At 54.5% G+C, this 15112-nt stretch overlaps 1 protein-coding gene across 14 annotated transcripts in view; it reads right to left on the reverse strand.

Annotated features, from left to right (window-relative positions):
- CLN6 (CLN6 transmembrane ER protein) overlaps positions 1–15112 on the reverse strand; it is a 58660-nt gene that overhangs the window by 4175 nt on the left and 39373 nt on the right. For 2 of the 14 annotated variants that reach the window (XM_082383436.1, XM_082383443.1), the window contains exons 2-8: positions 14256–14370; positions 10936–11034; positions 9594–9782; positions 9235–9290; positions 7596–7718; positions 7037–7129; positions 3411–5959 (exon numbers count right to left, since the gene is read on the reverse strand). In XM_082383436.1, the coding sequence (XP_082239562.1) occupies positions 5689–5959; positions 7037–7129; positions 7596–7718; positions 9235–9290; positions 9594–9782; positions 10936–11034; positions 14256–14370 (946 nt within the window). In that variant the 3' untranslated portion in view covers positions 3411–5688. Of the gene's footprint in view, positions 1–3410; positions 5960–6199; positions 6262–7036; positions 7130–7254; positions 7374–7494; positions 7514–7595; positions 7719–9234; positions 9291–9593; positions 9783–10935; positions 11035–12162; positions 12254–14255; positions 14371–15112 lie in introns of those variants that run through there. The other 12 variants (XM_082383444.1, XM_082383446.1, XM_082383438.1 and 9 more) reach the window with 11 other exon arrangements.

Below are 15112 nucleotides of genomic sequence, written 5' to 3' on the forward strand. Positions count from 1 at the left end.
AGGTCTGGTGGCCAGGGTGAAAACAAGTTATTGTCCTGATCAGTACTGGTCCTTCGGTGGTCAACAGCTGAACTTGGATGGTGCTGACTCGTTGCTTCTGGGTTAACGTGCTGCAGGCACTGGGTCGCCTGCTCCTGGTATGTTCAGTCGTAGCTCGGAGGGGCTGAGTTAGCGTCCTGGTGCACATGTCAAGAGAGCGGCTTTCCAGTCTCGCTGGTTAAGTGGGCCATTCATCCCTCTGCTCAGCCCAGCAGCAGGGGCATTGGAGCGCAGGGGGAAATGCCAGTGTCTGTCATTTTTATCGGCCCATGCCTCAATTTCGTGGCCCATAAAGTGGGTTCCTTGGTGGCTATCGGGGTCCTTTCCCCATAGGGTCGCCCCGCCACCATCCACTCCTGGGCTATCCACTGTATCCATCCAGATGCTGTCCGTTGCAGGCCTGCTGGCCACTGCTGCCCACCTGCACTGATTACCCCAGGCCAACCCATCAGTGTACGAAACCTCCCAAGGGATGGAGCCTGTGCCTTCTTCCACTAAAGGTGCTATCTCAGGAGGATCAGCTCTCTCCCTCAGGCCAGTGGGGTCCTCCATGGTGTAGGTCACCAGGCCTCAGAGAGCGTGTAACTCTGCACTCAGTGGGCCAGTAGGTCTAGGGCTACGTTGACTTCAACAGATATGCCACTTAGTTATGGTTTGGACTTGTGCATGCCCGGACTTGGGCTTCTGGAAGGTATCCTTTAGCCACTCAGCTATGGGATCTTGAGTACGTACAGTCACTGGGGTGCCTTCTGGGAGGTCTTTCACCTGTTGTGAAGCACCGTAGATTGCACAGAGCTGTCGTTCCATCACACGGCATCATTATTGCGCCCCCTTCCACGGGTGGGACCAGAAGCCCAAGGGCACTCTTGTGATTACGCTGTTACCACAGGCCCCAACCAAACCCTTGGGGCTCACTGGCCACGTCCAACTCACAAGCCTGTCCCTGAGTTCATATCCCTAAAGCCCTGGATCTGTTTAACAGCCACCTTGGCTTGGGTGAAGGCATCTTCCTTCCCCGGGTCCTCTCCCACTGAGCTCCCTCCTTTACAGGCTTGAACCAGGGTCACAACGTTTGGGCCAGATGCGGGGTGGAAGGCCTCCAATAGCCCAACAGCCCTAGCCAGGTCTCTCATTGTTTCGGGGTGATGGCTCACAGGTGTGCTTGCATTTTGCCACTAACTGCTGAGGGTACCACTTCTGGCTTACCTGGCCAGAAAACACCCAAGTAGTTGACAGGTCATCCAGGTCTTTGCCCTCTGTCTGCATTCTCCAGCCATCCGTCTGCTGTCAAATGAGCTCCAAGCGTGGGGGCTGCTACTGTGAAACGGGAAACAGACCCTGAGGTTAACAGAATATCACCATTATGATGGGAGAGAGAGGCATCCCTCCTGATGGTCAGCTGCCTCTGCTCTGGGGGAGAAAAGAGCTCTTCATCTGTGCCTGGGGGACAGGGAGCTCCATGACCTCGTCCCAATCTTCTTCCTCTTCATCAGTGCTCTCTATAGGGTCCCACGCCTTGGGGTTCCCATTTGGACGGGCCCCAACCATCTGGACTCCCTGTCGGGGAAGCTGCCTTCCCTTCAGCCACGCGGCATGGCGGGTTAAGTGTCTGCTTCCCATCTTGTTCCCTCAATCTGGCCATTAACGTTCCAGCAGTTTTGGTTTGGGCCAGCCTGGCATCCCAGCTGTAGGCCCCAAGCCTGAGCCTCGGGCAGTTGCTCAGTGTCTGTGGCCTTTCTCAGCCTCCAAAGCAGCAGCCAGCCCACAGTCACGGCTACCCCTTCCACCGTCTAGCTTCTTCTTCCCCACAGTAATGGCAGCGACAGCTCTGCGACACCCTCGGGGTGCTCTATGGATTCGCCCGTCTCTTGGCGGCCCCCATTCATCAAGGACAGACGCCACAGGGCCCCGCACACGAGTGGATGGCCACTCCCGGATGCCTCACAACTTTCCATTTCCCGTCCTTGTTCCCTGACGTCTCGGTGCTCCCGGGAGTTTCCTTGGCTTCTCGGCCGGCTCGCCAATTGTTGGGCTGCACTCCCGCAGGCCTGCATGCCTTGTAGTGGCCCAGCCTTGAGACCAAAGGAACAGCCCAGAGACAGTGACAGACACATCAGTGATTTGCCGGATAGGGGATCTTACACGTTTGAAGCAACATCCTGGAGCAACACCCTGCCTTGGGCGGCAGACAAGACTCGGCAGCCGCCTTTGCTGCTCCTGCGGGGGAAGGAGGCTACCAGTTATAGGGGGAATTGAGCTCAGGTGGGCTCATCAGTTACCAGGGACTAGTTAAGCCCTACAATTACAAGGATTGCATAGTCATGGTAGTGAAGTTGGGCGTGGTCGATCTGGGGATGTATAGAGAGGAATAGAATAGCCATCTTCAAGACCTGACCATACACGTGACATTTCATTGAGTTTAGGTCAGTGTGTGCTAGAGTTTGGGGCTGTGTGTCCCCAAAGGCACACCAACTGAGACACCCTGGACAACTCCTTTTTTACGTGTTTTTAGGTGTCTCTAAGGGGGTGTTTCTAATGTTGAAAACACCTGCATAGGGTGGTGGTTACCTGAGGGTTCACTCTACAAAAATTCTCAAGGTGTATGCTTTACCTTGTTGTGTGTAGGCTACACTTCAACTCAGGACGCAAAACAGAAACCCCCTCCAATGCCACTTGGGGGCTGAGATTTTGTTCACCTGAAGGGCCCTATCACTAGAATTTCTGATTCAGCAGGTGAAAGGGGGAAAGAATCTGCATTTTCTTCTGCCACCCAGAGCCATACTTTGAAAACCATTGGTCTAGAGTTTTCTAGGTGGAGGGAAGCCAGGTTGCAATTAAGAAGTATTTCTAGCGCAATATTTTCAGTAAACTGCCCAAAGAGATCTTGGTCAAGAGGGACATGACTCTCCAAGGCTCCAATAAATTGCTGTGATTTCTTTTCCATTCTGAATACTCGTTTTCATACCTAATTTTTTACTTTTTTTTTTTTTTTTTACTGTTTTCTTATCAAGCACCCCCAAAATTGTATAAGCTTCAGACCCCACATAACCAGGCCTATGCCTGCTCAGAAGATATCCATTAAGTCCTTCTATGGAGAACAGGCTTGGAGCAGGCTTTGGAGTTAACAGTGGCCTTGAGGTAGGGAAGGATTCAAACAAGGTTGCTGGGCAGGTGGGGGCCCTTGTGTGCTGAAAGGCCGCAGCTGGCTTATGAATTAAGAATGTGCAGACTTGTGACCTGCTGAGTCAGGGGGCACAAGCCACCCACGCGGGGGCGGCAGGCATCTCCCTCAGCATCCAGCTCCCACTCTGGGGAAATGAAACCCACGGGGTCCTTTTGACTGAAGGCAGTTTCAATACATCCACACGAAGGAAGCAGAGCCACAAGATTTATTATTTCAGATCCCAGAGGCCAGGGGGCGCAATGAGCCAGGGGAAGGACCATCCCCCGTCCCAGGTCCTGAGGGAGAAGAGAGCAGGGTACCAAGCACCTATCATACAGTGGTAGGGGCAGAGGTCACCAGCTTTTTATGGGTTTAAACGCTGAGTGGTTATTTTAAAAGGTGCCTGGGAAAAGCAAAGTGGGAATCCTAAACTCCAGTCTTTATGTCCACACTCCGGGTGTGAGGAGGGTTACCGTACTGTAACATGCCTCAGCAGCAAGCCTGAAAAACAAAGCTGCTTTCCTCAGAAGGTGTTTTTCTCATCACAACATGGCCTACAATGATGCGGCTCCTGTTCAGCGTGGCCCTCCCCTGTGTTTTCTAGTAACAGTAGCCCACAAAGCCGCTGGTGGCTGTGTGGTGAGGCTGAGACCCTCAAAGATCAAGAGCTGAGGACCCGGGGGATTAAACAGCTTGCCCAAGGCTACGTGCCAACCTCCCACAAACCAGGCTTGCCACCTTCCCCCACAGGGCAGCCTCTCTGCTTCAGCCTCTGGAACGGGCTGCAGCACAGCTGGGAGGCTCAGGGGGACATCTTTGAGGGGCAGGTCTGGAGATGCCCTATGCTGGTCCCCACCCCTGTGACCCCCCCCCAGACTCCTCTGAAGCGAGCTGGGACCTAGAGGAGGCCCTTCTTGCTGGTGACCCCCAACTGCAGGATCCTACTAAGTGGCACGGAGGGCCAGGGGACAGTGGCAGCACCTGCTCTCAGCCACACGGGGTTGAGTGGGCCCTTGGGGTCAGCCCAGGGCTCCTGCCTGGGCCCCAGACCAGCCACTCCCTCCCCTGCTCCAGGGACCGCCCTCCTCCTGCCTCCCAGATTCACTCCCCAAGTAGGAAGCAGCAGCCGCCAGTCAGGCTGGGCTCCACACCGCCTTTAGTCACACTTCTCACCCCTGATGCTGCCAGCAGACGGGGACTGACGGGGGCTGGGGGACCACTGCATGAAGGGTGAAAGGAGGCCCTGAGGCACAGGGCTCCCTGAGAGCACAGGAGAGGAGGCGGGGCCGGGGGAGGCGAGGCAGGCCCCCGAGACCCCTGCGCACACGCAGGCCGGCACTGCTGGGAAATTAGGCCGTGGGCCTGCAGCCGTGGGAGGAGACCGGGCCCCAGTGCCTCGGGGGAGGCGGCGGGGGGGCGTCCCATGGGGAACGAGGGCCCCTTTCCTGGGAGCAGGCCTGCTGGCGGCAGGCAGAGACTGAGGCTGAGACAAGGCTGTCTGAAGAGCCTCACGACGTGCCCACCCCTAGTGAGCGGCTCAGGGAACAGTGCAAGTGCCTGAGAACTCTGCTTTCAGCGGCCACTCAGAAACCTGCAGTCAGCCTCACACGAAGTGGGGCCACGATCCTGGAGCGGGGAGGGAGAGAGAGCTTCTGGCAGAGGGAGATCAGAGACCACTGCCAGACCCTGAGATCAGGCCGGTGGGTGGCGGGGAGGGCTGGCCTCTGGCTCCCCACAGTCGGGTGGCTCAACACCCCGTGCAGCCTGAGGTTGGGTGAGGATCTGGGGTGCACATACCCCTCCCGGGGTCAGAGAGGGCAGGGACGGGGTAGAACCACTCACCCCTCCTAAGGGTGCCCCAAGAGGAGACTGCAACCCGCCCACCAACACGCTTTGGGACTGTGGGCCCAACTCTTGCAAATGAGGCCCAGGGAAGGGTTGTGCTTTGCTCATTAATACACAGCGAGTTCATGTAACCCGTGTAATCTAGCCTCCAGGGTCTGGGCGGGCCTGAGGAGTGAACCAGGTAGTAGGTGAAAGACCAAGTCCCCTCCCAACCTCTGCCCCACCCAGGCCTCTCTGGCAGCTACCAGAAGACAGCCCAGGAAGAAGAGATAGCCCTGAGCAGTGGAAGTGAGAGGGCCCGATTCCATCAGATGCACAGGAAGGCAGGCCCCAGCTCTTGGCCTGGACACACTGCCTCAAACTACATCCCATCCTGAAGAGGCAAACCGAATGGAAACTTGACCAAAACAATTCAGTCTCACAGTGATGCACTCTGCATGTGTGTGCATGTGCACACAAACATACACACACACAACTAACCACACGCACGATGCATACTCTCACCCATGCTCTAAGCCATGGGTTGCACACACGTGGGTGGACACACACACACACACACACACACACACACTCCCTATGCTCAGATGCCCTCAATGGCCCATCTCCCACCCGGCAGAGCACCAGTGGCCAGTGCCCTGGACTCAGTGTCGGCTGCTGACGTGGAGGGTGTAGAAGGCCCAGGGCTCAGGGACGTAGATGACGCCGGGGTACTTCTTCCTGAGTACGGGGTCATTCCATAGCCAGGTGACCCAGAGCGCCACGAGCAGGAGGGTGAGGGCAAAGGAGGAGAAGAGGAAGAGGCCGTTGCTGTCCAGGAAGAGGCGCTTGCGCTTCTGGTGCAGGACAAGGGCCAGCATGGCGAAGAAGGTGAAGATGAAGAGGATGAAGATCTGGCCCTCAGTCACCAGGTACCTAAGGAGGCCAGTGGGTGAGGGGAGGTGGGTGCCGTGACAGCCCATCCTGCCCGGCATCCCTCCCTCTACCCAAGTACCAGGCTGCCCACCCAGTCGGTCAGAATAGCGCGTCAAGTGAGGGGCTCAGGCAACCACTTCACTCTGAGCCATGGCCCATACGTAGCATATTGATTTGGCTTGTAGAGTTACTATTTTTTTAAATGTTGAGTTTGTTGCCAATATGTAAATAGCAGATTACCTGCCAATGTGGAGTTCTGGTTTCCCTGCTCACGTTAGGCTTGTATTCCCACATGACAATAACTGATGAGGAGAAAGCAGCTGCTGCCTTTAGAGAGAGCATTGTTCTGCAGCTTGCCACAGTCCCCACCACTCCCTACTGCCTCACTTGATGCCTGCTTCATGCATTTCTGTTACCAGCTTGGTTCCTAAAGGCGTCTGAGTTTGGGAATGCAGTTTCAGCTGATGGAAGTTGTCATTACTGTCTCCTTGAAGGCTGGGATAGTCTCATCTCCCAGGGTTCTCTCCAGCTCTTAAGGCAGTACCTAGCATGTGGCCAGGAACTCAGTAACACCGGCTAGAGGGCTTCTGAGAGGTTATCTCGTCCACTCCCCTGCCTATAGAGAGAACCGCAATGCTGAGCCATCCCACTCAAGGAACTACATCGCTCTGCAACTTAGTGGCTGTGTCACCTTGGGGAATTTACATGACATCTTGGAGCCTCTGTTTTCTTGCTCATAAAGGGGGCATAAATGGCCCTATCTCTCAAGAACTACATACTTGGAAAAGCATATTGTTCAATAAACGGCCTCCTGTAGCTATCACTCTGGTAGTGCTATGGGTAAGAACGGGCCGAAGCTTCTTCCCACGTCTCACCTCTTTCCCTCCAGCTGTAGTTACCACCCATTCCTGTTAATCCTGCCCTCAGCGGGTATGCGGATTCGCTCTGGTGGACCCCCACAGCTGGCCAGGGGCAGCCCCTGGAGGTGGGCCGGAGCTGGCCCCAGGAGAGGAGGCCCTTTTCATTTGGCTGGAGGCTTCCCACCAGAGAAGGGCTAGTTGTTTCCAGGACACCCACCATCCCCAGGGGAGCCTTTCTCCAGAGCGGAAGCGACAGAGGAGGGGTAGGAGCCCGGCTGAGGCCTGGATCCTCTGGAACGGGAAGAGAGAGCTGGAGGGAAAAGGAAACCAGGCAGGGAGCCCCTGAGGCCATGGAATTCCCCACATATCTGTCCTTGTCATCTCCATGATGCTTCATAGTTTACAAAGCCCCCTTCTCTCCCCCTGGATTCTCACCATGTCCTAAGAGGGAGACAGGCGGGTATTATCCCCATTTCACAGAGGAGTAAATTGAGGTCGCAAGGCCTTTACAGGGCCTGGTGTCGGAGATGGATTCTATTGGCCCCGAGGCTGCACTGTGAATGTGAAGAGGTCACACTCAGGCCTGGCTTCCTGGTCACAGAGCGGCCACCATTAGGCAGTCACAGTCCCCACTGAAAGAGCAGGAAGCAGGGACCTCAACAGGGAGAGTCTCACCTGGGGTCACACAGCAGCCCTGCGGTCAAGAGCACATTTTCACTACCTGGCTCACTAAGGGCCCCCACCGTCCCCGCACCCCAGGTCCAGCGTCCACTCACCAGTAGTACAGGCCACTGGGCACCACCAGGAGCAGGGCTGCCCCTGGCATTGAGCTCTCAGCTTTGGTGGGAGTGAAGCAGCCGCTGAAGTACATGAAGAGGATGAGGAAGAAGGGGATGTACCTGCAGCAGGGAAGACAGTGCTGAGCCGCCCAGCTGCCCCGCCCAGCTGCCCCCACCCAGGGCCTCTTCCCCCGCCTGTCCTTGTACTGGTTCCCTGCACCATCCTATGCAGTCTCACTTCATGGCTTACAAAAATGCCTGGTTCGGGTGGCACTCTTCCCTGGCAGCCTTTCCCGAGCAGGGGGCCCAAGAGGGAAGCAGGAAGATGAGGTCTGCTCCCTGAGCACATGCCGATCACAGCCCCGCAGGCTGGGGGGTGAGGGGAGGGGCAGCTCTCTCCCACGCGGCGCTGGCCACCCCACTCACTCGTGTGTGTGTGTGTGTGTGTGTCTGCCTCGTGTACGCACCCAAATACCAGCAGTCCCAGCCCCTCACTGCCCTGGAAAGGGGTGTACCCAGCAGGGTCGAGGAGGGAGAGGCCCGAGGTCCCAGTTTAAAATAAGGTGGGGGGGACAGCACCTGCCAGGGGCCTCCAAAGAGCTCTGTGAAGCCCCTTCACCCACACTCAGCCCACAGCCTCACCCCCTTTCCACACACACACCATCTCACCCCAAAGGTACCGCCCTCTCTCCTCTCCACACACAGGCTGCTTTCCCCACGCAGCTGTGCCATCACACACACCCCCTTTCTCTTCCCACGCACCATCTTGTCTCCTTCCCCACCTTCCCCTCTTCCCCCCTCATGTGGCCCCCGCGCCCTCCCAGTCCTCTCCTGCTCCTTCGTTTCTCCAAGCCTCTCTTCCTCTCTCCTCCTCCTGTCCCCAGCCTTCCATGGGAAGGGTCTTCTGGCACAAGCCAGGGAGAACTGGCAAGAGGCCTGCCTGTCCAGGAAGCCCCTGACCTTCCAGGCCCCCAAACAGAACCTAGAAACACAGCATAGGGCAAGTGCGACAAAAGTAAGCCCACCTCGCTCGGGAGTGGGGCCACCCAGGCCCAGGGCTGGCTCTGTCACTAGCTGTCAACCCATGGCCAAACCCCCTCCCACTGGCCCCAGCTTATCCTGTGTAAGGTGTGGGCCTGGAACAGATGACTGCCCCCAGCTGGGGCCCTGCATCTCCTGTGGCTGAGCCCGCATTCGTGAGGTTTCCTCCACTGTGGGTGAAGGGGTGGGAGGCGCCCCCCTGGGAGTTCGGAGGAGTGGGGGCACAGGCAGCACCCCTGCCCCCGCCCCACCCCCGACCTAGTCCAGCCGGACCTACTCATCTTCCTCTCCGCCTCCATGCCCAAGACCGCAGCCCAACACGGCGGGGTCCCCATCCCCAGGGTGGGGGAGATGTTTATCAGCACTGCAGCCTCGGCCCAGGGAGGACAGCCACTCGCTGCCCTCTAGTGGCCGCCGCGGGCTGGCGGGAGCGGAAGGCGGCGCGGCGGGAGCCAGAGCTGAGTGACAGCGCACCCGCCGGGGAAGAGCACGCCGTTCCAGCCGCTGCGCTCGACACCTGGAGACCCCAGGCCCTTGTTCAGTGTCACCAAGGCCGGCGGCAGAGCTGGCTGAGGCCACGGGCCCCATTACTCACCACATGGAGTGGCCCAGGTACTCGTCGTAGTAGTAGAGCAGCTCAAAGGAGTCGATCTGGGGGTGGCAGAGGCGAGGCAGGGGCAGAGGGGGAAGGGCTTCGGGGAGGGGCTTCAGGGAGGGTGCGGGACCCACGCAACCCGGCGGACCCCTCCCCCCAATGCCCAGGCCTCCCCCAGCTGCCCTCAGTCCCTCCCTACCCGGAGGAGGGGGCCCTGGTGGGAGCCTACGTGCCACTTCCTAGTAACACAGGAGCATCCTAGCTTGGCGGGGCGGCCTGCCCTCATCTAGGGCACCGTGATAGGTCGGGCAGCCTCTTTGGCCCCCTGGACAGACCGCAGGGCCGGGGTGGAGGCTCACCAGCGTCTCCGGCTTGAGATTCTTGATGATGGGGTTCTCACGGACTGACAGGTGGTTCTGGTAGCCGCTGAAGATCAGGCGGTGGTTTACAGAGTCACCCACCAGGTGGATGCTGGCGCCCATGATGAAGGTGATGATGCTGACATAGATCATGGAGCGCGGCAGGGTGCGTGGGGACCGCTCGATGAGCTGAGGTCAGAGGGAGGCCCGACAGCATGACCCCCGCCTCCACCATGATAGGAGACACCCTCTGCTCCCCTCCCTCACACCCAGAGTGGGAGGGATGCCACCAGCTGGAACGTCACTCTCAAATTGGTGGGTCCCTTTAGTGGGGCCAGTCCAGCCTCCAGAGTCCCACAAGATCCCTGTGAACCCAGCAGGGGCCAGGGATCAGCACCCTCTTGTGCTGGAGGGGAAACACACTCAGCAGGGCCAGCTCTGCCCAAGGTCACACACACCCACGGGCTGTGCTGGAGGTGACACAGGCATCCAGGCTCCAGGCCCCGCCCTCCCACCACCCCCAGTACTGCTCCTGGGTCACTGGGCTGGCCTGTTGAGGAGACCCTCCCATTTCTGAGCAAATGAGCAATCCAAGCAAACAAAAATGAAAATGACAGGGATGCAGCAGGTGCTTCTGAAACTAAATTATTTTACTAAAGACCCTCTGAATTCTGAGATTACACCTTCCCTATTTTTTGGAGATCTGAAATGTCTCTCTAAAAACAAAATGATGGGGACAGTAAACAGCGATAGTTTTAAGAGCCCTTATGTGGCAAAATGCAAAGCCAGCATTGCCGAGAGCTACCTTGGAGATAGCCATCACCCAGATGTCTATCTCCTGCAGCTATCTAGGAGATAGCTCTGTGTTCCCAGTGGTATCTCAAAGTCAGGGATCTCCAGGCCAGAGGAGAGAGCTCACCCTCCTTTGCTGCCCTTCCTGCCACCTGGCCCCCACCTGCCTTCCCAACTGGTCCCTGACCTCACCCTGGGCGATCCAGCCACTCCTTCCACCTCAGCCTCCCCAGATGTATTATGGCTCCTCCAGCACGGCCTTGTCTTCAGGTGCTCCTGCCTGAAGGTCTCTCCCAGTTCATCCCCAAGCACACCAGGCGGAGGCCCAAATCAAACGCCCCTCCTTGGGGAGGCCTTCTCCATGCCTCCCGGCCAGAGGCAGTCTCGCCTCTCCTGGGGCTTGACATGTCCCTCTATCACAGCCTTTGTCCCCCAGAGTCAGGCAGGGGACAGCCTGATTCAGGGCACTCCCGGGGCTCGGCACCAGCTTCCTGCCAGGTGCAGGAAGAAATGAGGGTGGGAAGGGAGGGCAGGGAGCCTTGGACTGTACCTTGAGCAGGAGAAAGGGCGTGATGATGTTGTAGGCCATGTGGAAGTAGTCCCCCACGCTGGGCTTGTTGAGCGGAAACCACTCGAGAGGAAACACCAGCTGGGGAGCAAGGGGAGGAATGGTTTTTACTAGGCACAGCCCCGTGAGGCCCTCAGTACCTCTTCTGCACACACTTCATTCTTTCTGTGATCTCTTGGGATCCTCTCAGCAGCACTGAAGTGAAGGTGTTTTCAGACAGACAAACTGAGTCCCAGAGAAGGTAAGCACACAGCAGACACAAATCCAGGGCCTGACCGTGTGTCCCTCTCCCTGTGGGTACTAAATAAAGGTCCCTGGGTACCGGCCTGAGAGTTGGAGGCTCCTTTGGGACTCAGTTGTGCACCAACTTTCTGGGTGACCCTGGGCAAGTTCTTCCCCTCTTCAGGCCTCAGTTCCCCCATCTGTAACACGAAATGTGGCCCAGGTGATCTACATGGACCCTTAAGGATCTGGCACTCCAGGTCCTAGGATGATGACAAGATCTCCTGGCCACCCAGGTATGGAAAAACACTCTGTCCACTGAGCAGATGGACCACTTCCGAATCAGGTCGAAACTACAGCTTATGAAACAAAGGAGAAAATAAGTGAGTTCTACAAAGTAGATTCAGTTCTTCCTTTTCTACCTTCCCTGAGAGAGGCAGGCAGGCCAGGGCCATTCCTCTGTCTAGAATGCCCTTGTTCCTCCTACTGCTCTACCCAGTGAGACCCAGCCTTGTCGGTGTCAGTGGGAAAACCCCTATTCGAGGTCCAAACACTTCACAACCTCCGCCCTGCCACACCGTACGCCCACTATCTGTTGATTGAGAACACGTGTAATGACCATAAATTTCGATCAAAAATTCACCCTGCAGAAATAAAACTCTCAGGATACAAGAATCTCAATCTCTTTCTCTTTCTTATTTGCTGTGTGCATGTATCTCTGTATCTTTATCTATAGCAAGATATATATGTTGACTGAAACACTCTTTGTGATAGCAAAATACCAGAAATAGGCTGACTACTTGAATACACTACAGTACATCTTTTCTATAGAAGGTTAAGTAGCCATTAACAGAAATGACACCTCATATGTACTGACATGGAGAGACAGCCATGATATATTCTAAAGTAAAACAAGCAAGTTGTAAAATAAAGTATAAAGTAAAATCTCATTTTGGTTAGAGAAAAAAAAAAAGGATGTATACATACGTTTGCATGAGTAGAGAAAGGAGTGGAAGGATGAGCCTCAAACTGTCAGAGGTGGAACTGGAAAGGGAGAGTCTCACACTTCTTTTTACCCCTGGGTATGAAGTGACTTGTTATAACTATGACATATTACTTTTATAACTTGTAAAAGGTTTTATTTTGTACTTATTACAAATTTGGGACTATCATGGGTACATGTGAAAAGCTCCAGTGTATACACGAGTTTTTCAAATGTATACTCCTGATGAGCCCACGTAAGGTTATACTGGCCACAGCAACTCTGAGCAGGATGGGGGAAGTGATTTGCCCTGCAGGAGACCCCTATTAGACCTGATGAGGCTGAGTCCTAGTGAATGAGGAGAGCCATGAGCCTGCCCCTGGCCTCATCTCCCCTCTCCCTGTAACACCAGTTTGATGGGCAGCTCCTTTGTCCCCCAGTATGCGGAACCTTCATGCTGCACGGGGGCTCAGAGCAGCTAGTCCGACCAGTCATCTTACAGATGACAGAACCAAAGCCCAGATGACACTGACTTGCCCAAAGTCACTTATAAAACTGACTGGGTGCCCTGACTCCTGGCTCAGTCCCTTTACTTTCACCTACATTTAAAAAACATGTAAACCTATGGCAAGCCTGCAGAAAGAAGAATCAGCAGCCACCATACCTCCTCCCCGACACCATTGCCAGGAAGCTTTTCTTCATCCCCTTCAAGTCTTTGATCCCATGTATACAAGACTGTTAGGGCCGTTACTGATTGGCAGGCAGTCAATATGCATGCCACTTAGGCATGTTTTTTCTCCTTAAACATTCCAGGTTGCTCTAGAGTATTCATAATTCCTGTTTAATGCCCAGGTAGCATCCTCTAGACTGCATACAGCAAAGCTGATTTACCCAGTCCCTACTGCTGGACACTCAAGTCCCTTCCAAGTTTTGGCTATTATAAGCAACACTGCAATGAACATCTTTGGTACAGAGGCTGTCTTCTTGCTGATTACATCTTCAGGGCAGATTCTTGGGAGGGGTCGTACTGAGTCAGGAGGGATGAACGTATTAGGGTTCTGGATAAAATCATGATGGAAGGGGGTGGGCTCTGGGGCCAGAGTGCCTGGGGGCAGGTGCTAGCTCCTCCACTTGCTGGTTGGGTGATCTTGAGCCAGTTATTTACCCTCTCTATCCTTGAGTCTTCTCATCTATAAAATTGAGATTAATGATAGCATTGATGGGAGAACTAAATAAGTTTAAACACATAAAGAGCTTAGAACAGAGTAAGCGCTCAATGTATGTTAACCGCTATTTCTAGCTTACTGTTATTATTCATTCAGTACAAGTATACTAAGCACATATCTTGCTAGGCACTATTCTAGGTACTAGTTATCGCCTTGACAAACTGCTTTCCCAAAGGGCTTTGCTAATTTGCATTAGCACTAGCATGTATGAGGTGTCAGTTTCAGTGTTGGATATTGTTATTTTTACCACCCACATGCAAAAATTAACACCTTAGTTCTTGGTGGGAACTCACTCAATTTTTTTCACCTTCTGTTACCTGTCTGTCTGTCTATCTATCTATCTATCTATCTTTCTATCTATCTATCTTATTCGTGACAAGTGAGGGGATTTGGTGCTCTTCCAGTATTAATCTCCGTAGAGGCCACCACTGTACACTGATGCATGAAATCGCCTTGGAGGGAAGGGGACAGTTTCACCAGATGACACTAAAAATTACCCAAGGCTCAAGTCATACATGATATGCAAATTCAGCCTATACTCTTCACCTCCAGAAAAACAATACTATCCCAAGGCTGTGGGGAAAGCTGGTGGGATCCTTTCTCATACCCCACCGTCTGAATTGGTGCTTTGGTTAAACCTGGGTGTGAGATATGGGCGGGCGCAGTATGACTAGTCAGGCCCCTCCGGATCCCCCACTCGCTGGCAGCTGCCGCACTGGTCACAGTCGTAGAACTAAAGGACATGAAAGCCTCCAGACCTATTCTCACAGTGTACTGGTACAGGCAATGACTTGTCTGAGGTCACTCTGACAATTCAAGTCACCCTGTCTCCTCACTGCTGGTCAGGGCTCTGTCCACAGCTTCACACTCACCATGGCAATGGGGCGGCCAAAGTCTAGAACCCAGTTCTGCAGGGTGAAGTAGAACCAGAGATCAAGGTGGAAGGGAGCCGTGCTGGCAGCCTCATCAGCCTTGACGGAGCTGTGCCTGGGGAAGGGGCAGACAAAAGGGGTCAGCTCTTCTCTCCTCCCATGCGAAGCTTCCCCACGAAGATGAGCCACAGAGATTTGGGAGCAGGAGGAAGCACACATGATTAAGTTCTAGGAAAAGGTTTTGCTGGAAATACTGTGGTCCATGGGAAGGTATCCTGGGAGTGGACTCCGTCTGCCCTGACCTTTGCTTCTCTATGATTCAGGCAGGAAAATGCCCAAAGGGTATAATAACTGTTGGGTTTTCTTACCTATTGAATGACGGGGAAATCAGATGGGGCAAAGGATGCAAATGTGGCTGAAAAGCATGAAACATGGTGATGGATGATGATAGCTAACCTTTGTTGAACACTTTCTATATTCCAGGCACTACTATAGCTGTTTGCATGTACCATCTCATTTAACTCTCTTAATTCTCACAGAAACCATCTGAGGTTAGAATATTACCCCCATTACACAAGTGAAAAAACTGAGGCCCAAGATGTTAAGCAACTTGCCCAAAGTTACATAGCTAAATATTTGAACCTAAATGATTAGGTTCCAGAGCTTATATTTTTAACCTCTAACCCATCATTGTATCCACAGTGATTGGTCCACGGGATGGGCATGTGACCTGAGCTGGATCAATTAGAGCCCTCTGGTGAGATGTGCCTTACAGACTATAGACTGGGATGAACAGGGGATCTCCCTTTCCCTTGGTTTCTGAACCATGAGGAGGTAGGAACAGGGCTGCAGGTGTC

The sequence above is a fragment of the Balaenoptera borealis genome (genome assembly GCF_965194805.1).
Source record: "Balaenoptera borealis genome assembly, chromosome: 3".
Taxonomy (NCBI): domain Eukaryota; kingdom Metazoa; phylum Chordata; class Mammalia; order Artiodactyla; family Balaenopteridae; genus Balaenoptera; species Balaenoptera borealis.